Source organism: Theropithecus gelada, unplaced genomic scaffold, assembly GCF_003255815.1.
Source record: "Theropithecus gelada isolate Dixy unplaced genomic scaffold, Tgel_1.0 HiC_scaffold_2241, whole genome shotgun sequence".
In the NCBI taxonomy this organism is placed as follows: domain Eukaryota; kingdom Metazoa; phylum Chordata; class Mammalia; order Primates; family Cercopithecidae; genus Theropithecus; species Theropithecus gelada.
In genome coordinates, this window is record NW_020258695.1 from 1 (window position 1) to 5,929 (window position 5,929).

General features: G+C 43.9%; 1 protein-coding gene across 1 annotated transcript; it reads left to right on the plus strand.

Moving 5' to 3' along the window:
- Nucleotides 1-352: 352 nt before the first annotated feature.
- Nucleotides 353-5,640, plus strand: LOC112617521 (aldo-keto reductase family 1 member B10-like; the record flags this gene model as incomplete). The annotated part of the gene is made up of 5 exons (XM_025374275.1): nt 353-445; nt 4,007-4,129; nt 4,413-4,519; nt 4,953-5,034; nt 5,557-5,640. Coding segments are annotated over exons 2-5 (393 nt in total), but the record flags the coding sequence as incomplete, so codon positions are not given.
- Between the last annotated feature and the right edge of the window lie 289 nt (nt 5,641-5,929).

The window sequence follows — 5,929 nt, forward strand, 5'->3', positions numbered from 1 at the left end:
TTCCCCAGAAAACCACACCCTGGAGATCTAATCCTTATCCAGTGATATTGTTGTGAAAGTTTGCCCTTGGGTGTACACAGGATCTAGGTGTATGAGGTTAATGTCCATGGTGATAACGGTGGCTTCTGAAATGTACTAACAGCAGATCTGAACATCAATCCAGTGGTTTCTAAAATATATGGATTAATATGCCATAGTAGATATAGAGATTTTATTTAAACTCACATTCTTGTAGTATGTACTACAGAGCCTGAAAAACTAGTATGCACATGTGGTATTTAGCAAGAGTCAGGACCCTGAAACCTTGTTTAACAGAACTAAGTGTCCTGATAAAGATTCCAGTAAACTTTTCATTCTGTATTTACAGTCTGGGGATGACTTTTACCCCAAAGATGATAAAGGTAATGCCATCGGTGGAAAAGCAACGTTCTTGGATGCCTGGGAGGTAGGTTCCAGCTTCCTCTACGTGTGCTGGGAGAGAAATCTTCAGTTATCCATGAGACTTCCCATTGACATGAAAGACGCCGTGTGCCTGATGCTTTCTAATTTCATCATTGTGATTCTCTAGCTCTTCTAATATGTTCCTCATCACCTTTGGCTTTTGGGTGCATCTGATACTATTTAGATATCAAGTCTAGAACTGAGTCTTCAAATAAGACTGAAAATCCAATGTACCCCACTTTGGGGAATATACACGCTGTTCTCAAACCAGGGCGAGCCATTTGGAACAGGAGGTTTGAGCCTGAGTTTGCTCATAACAGCTGAGTAACCTAGGGTCAGTTTTGTAACTTTTTTAGGGCTCAGTTTACTCTTCTTAAAAAAGAAGTCTTATAACACATACTACTAATATATATTTTTGAGGGTGCGATAAAGATTAAGATGGTTTACATGCCAGAAACATTAGTCATCGTGGCCATTTAATTATCTAAACCTATAAGGCAGGGTTAACATCCCCCTTTATAAATAATGACATTTGAAGCCTAGATTGATTGGTGACTTGCACAGGTCATGTCACAATGTGTGTGGCAGAGCTGGGATTGCACCCAGACTCATCTGAATCACAAGTCCAACCACCCAAACCATCAGCATGGTGCTTGGCAGGCAGTGAACACAAATCCAGAAATCAGGGAGCCTGAGTGCCCTGCTTCCCAGATCACATCATGACCTGTTTCACATCATTCACATTCAAAGTGAATTAGGGATCAGTGTTTTCTCTGATCATTTTTCATTATACCATTCTATCCTTTTGCAAATGCTAATAGAGAACGAAGTGGAGGAATGAGTTATAAATGATCAGTGGTATATGACTCAAGAGTTAATGGTGTCATAGTGGCAGCTGTCTGTGTAGGGGTACATGTAGTTGTGAGTTTGTATTGTGTTTTACAAGGGAAAATATATTAAGCCTCACCTTTCTGAAATGCTTAGAATTGACATGATTCAATTAAATGTAGCTTTTTCTGTGTATTGTTGGTTCAAAAACATTAATCCACAAAACACAGCATTCTTTTTTAAAGACAGAATCTCACTTTGTCGCCCAGGCTGGAGTGCAGTGGCTTTATCTTGGCTCATTGCAACATCCCTCTCTTGAGTTAAAGCCATTCTCCTGCCTTAGCCTCCTGAGTAGCTGGTACTACACGTGCGTACCACCACGCTCGGCTAACTTTTATATTTTTAGTAGAGATAGGGTTTCACCATGTTAGCCAGACTGGTCTCGAACTCCTGACCTCAGGGGATCCACCCATCTTGGCTTCCCAATGTGCTCGGATTACAGGTGTGAGCCACCGCACCTGGCAGTTTGCGTTACATTTGATCAGTTTTTTTGCCTTAGCTCCTATGATGATATTAAGTATGGCAAGTATGTAAGTGTAGCCTGCGTCTCACAGTGCTATGTTTTCTGAATGAATACGAGAATGACTGTTAAATAAAACATTTGAAAGGCATGAAAAGATATCGGTGATCAAGGTCAGAGGCTCTGATTTGGAACGAGCAGGCTTGAATATGAAAGCGCTGGATGTTTCTGTAGACCCACAGCCAGTTCAGTAGAAACCTCATTGACCACCCTGAAGCAGACGGGAGGAAAAAGTATAAAGATGTCAAGTTCGAAGACAGGCAGACTAACCTGACCTATGATGTACAATAGCTTTTAAATTATCTAATTGCTCAATCGGAAGTTTTGGGGAAACTTATGATTTCATAGCTTTTAAACTCTACTACCCAATTGAGTAACTTTGTCTACGCTAGTGGTTCTCAATGTCGGCTAAGCATTAGAATCACCTGAGGAGTTTACAAATCCCAATGTCTAGACTACAACTCAGACAAAATCTGTAAGAAACTCTGGGGGGTGAAATCCAGCCACCGATATAACTTTTTTTTTTTTTTTTTTTTTAATTTAGAGAGTCTTGTTCTGTTGCCCAGGCTGCGGTACAATGGCAAGATCATAGCTCAGTGCAGCCTCGGACTCCTGGGCTCAAGCAATCCCCCCAAGTGGGATCAGAGTCACATGCCACCACATCCAGCTAATTAAAAAAATTTTTTCTCGTAGAAACAGTCTTGCTATGTTGCCCAGGATGGTCTCGAACGCCTGGCCTCAAGCAATCCTCCTGTGTCAGCCTCTGATAATGTGTATCAGAAAGATATGTATTATTAGTATGTATTATGAGACTTTTTTTAAGAAGAGAATACTAAGGCCTACAAGAGTTAAAAACTTACCCTAGGTTGCCGAAACCCAGGTCCAAACCCCCTGTTCCAATCGTATCCCAAAGTGCTGAGATTACAGTCATGAGCCATTGCATCTACCGGTAGTTTTTAAACTTCCCTGGTGATTCCAAGTTGCAGCCAAAGTTGAGAAGGGCTGGATAAAGAGTTCCCTGAACAAGTCATGTTCATCTCTGCCTCTAAGCTTTGCTATTGCCTTCCTGTCTCATATGCTCATGTTTTTCCCCTCTTTTCTCTCTCTGTTTTTTGTTTGTTTGTTTGTTTGTTTTTTGTTTTTAGGCTCACTTTAAACTCTACCTGAAGGTCTGCCCTGACAGCTGCAGGCTGTGTGAATCTCTTCCTTCTCTGCCCTTTCTGACTCTGTCTATGCCACGGTCATGTTATCTAAGGCAACCACAGTGTCATGGTTGATGGTTCCACAGAAGGGAACCCTAGCACTTTAACTGGACTATAAGAATCCCAGAAGAAGGAAGCATATTATGCACTTTTACATCCTAACAACTTCTGGAACATGTAATAGATGGCTAATAAATACGTGTTGCATTGGAGGCTGCTGCTAACATATATGATATCTTTGGGCAAGTTTGGAAAATGCCCAATATAGGCTAAAAGTTATACAAAGATTCCCTTCCTTGGGGGTAGTTTCTGTACCAGGACGCATGGCTGGATATGCAGACGGTGGGTCAGGTTTCAGCCCCACACAACTCCTTGCCAAGGTGCCCCTGCCAGGGCATAATCTATATACAAAACCTTCCTGCAAACCCAAGCACGGTTGGTGTGGGAGAAAGTGACTCAGGACCCACAAGTGAGGCTTCTCCACATGCTGCAGCCTCTTCCTGACTAACACAGCTTGCCCAGGTTTGGGTGTACAATGCGCACACAGCAGTAGCTACCCGCTGTCATTTGGATTCATTAAAAATAAAATCATCTCATAAGCTTGCAAATGTTCATTTTATATTTATTTTTTTATTTTTTGCATTACAAAACTTTCATATTTCCCCTATGTACAGAAGTATAATTTTGAGTGTGTTTCTTTATGTGTAAGGTGAGCGTGGCAAGAATATAAATCTTTACCTGTTACTCCTAGTTTTCCTTGGGCTGGGGAGGGGCAGTAGGACTGGAACATTCACTGATGGGCATGCAGGTCCTGGACTGAAATTTCCTGTGAATGCTTCAGCTAACCCTGTTGTGATGAATCCTTTAGCAATTTCTGCCCCAGGGAGGACTAAGGCAAGCCAGGGTCCCTGTAGTCTCTCTGGGGCTGCCCAAAAGGTTTTCCTTTCTATGACAGGCTATGGAGGAGCTGGTGGATGAGGGGCTGGTGAAAGCCCTTGGGATCTCCAATTTCAACCACTTCCAGATTGAGAAGCTCTTGAACAAACCTGGACTGAAATATAAACCAGTGACTAACCAGGTAAATTCTGTTTAGTATAAGGGTAAATAAAGGTCTTGCCCTATTACTTCTTAAACATTGGGAGGAACGTTCAATGCTATGCCCTGAGTCTCACCTCAGGGGTCAGTGATCAGGACACTTGCGGGAGGTGTGAGGCTGACCTCATGGGTGTGTTAGCAAGAATCTCAGTGGGTAGGTGTTTGGCCTTTGCTTGGTGGTCTTTGGGTGTCTGTGTAGAACTCCCTATGACCAACTCAAAAAGCCAGCCAGCTTTCCCCGTGATGAGGATTGTTTGCTGTTACAGGTTGAGTGTCACCCATACCTCACGCAGGAGAAACTGATCCAGTATTGCCACTCCAAGGGCATCACCGTTACAGCCTACAGCCCGCTGGGCTCTCCAGATAGACCTTGGTGAGGCTTCCAAGCAGTGGATCCTTCTCTTGATAATCTTAAAAACATTATTTTATGTTTGGTAAATATTGGTATGAGACCATAAGTCACTCTAAAGAAAACATGTGTAAGGTAATGCGTTTAGTACAACCAAATGGGATGACTGTGGGAACAAATGGGAATTGAAAAGCAACAACAACAGGAACAACAAAAACATGGACGACATGTTTGGCCCTTTGGGAATATTTCCAGTTCAGCCACCCAAGCATGAACCAGTCTTTGCAAACTACTGAGGCTTCAGAGCCCAGGGGAAGGACCCAAGCTTCCAGATCCTCCTGTCTGTCTCCCAGATGGAGAGGCTCTGATGATCAGTCTTGAGACCCTCATTGGAGTGGTGTCCATGTGTACATGGTAGCCATGGTGATTGTTCACATCAGCATCTTTCTGCCTCTAGGGCCAAGCCAGAGGACCCTTCCCTGCTGGAGGATCCCAAGATTAAGGAGATTGCTGCAAAGCACAAGAAAACCACAGCCCAGGTACCATATTTTTATTTTTCTTGTTATCCAACAGCTATTTCTTCCAGTCTCATGTTTCGTTTCTTGTGTTGTCCTCAACTAACTCCTTAAAGGGGAAGAACAGAGGAGCTGAAACCATCTATAGTGTTTCCTTCGAAGTCTGTTGGAACCTTCGGGAAACACAAGAGCTGTCACTGAAACAAAGATAGCTTCTGCCTCACAGCTTCCTGTTAAGCCCAACAGCCAAGTCGTAAAACATGGCTTTGGAGTCTAGGGATACAGGTGCAGATGCCAACTACACCTCTGATCAGCCTTATGACCCAAACTTATTCCTAAAAAATGAAGATCACAGAATTGTCCCTAAGATGAAGGGAGAGAATGAGGCGGGGGGCTGGCACAAGTCTAATAGCTGCGAAGGGCTCAGTCAATATCAGTGATTGTACCTGAAGCCACAGTGAGCTGCAGAGATGTTTTATTCTTCCTTTCCATAAAAGGAAGGGTCCTTGTAGCTGAGTGGAAACATGATGTCCCCTTTCCGCACAGGTTCTAATCCGTTTCCATATCCAGAGGAATGTGATTGTGATCCCCAAGTCTGTGACACCAGCCCGCATTGTTGAGAACATTCAGGTAAGATCCCGGCTGGTCGGCCCTGGTACTTCTCAGTGGGGTGGGGCAGAGGCAGACCCTCTCACCAGGATTCTCACCTCATTCCTCCACTGTCTTTGGCCCTCTCCGTTCCCACCACCCTATCATTTTCCAGTCTAGGGTGCTAGGCTCAGTATACCTGAGATGAATGATCCATGGGCTTAAGAGATGCTGGGGACAGTGCCTGGTGAAGCCCTGTCAGGTGTTAGCACAGCTGTGCCTCACACCACTGAGAAGACCCTCAGTTGCCCCTGAGCAGCTAAGCCCTGGG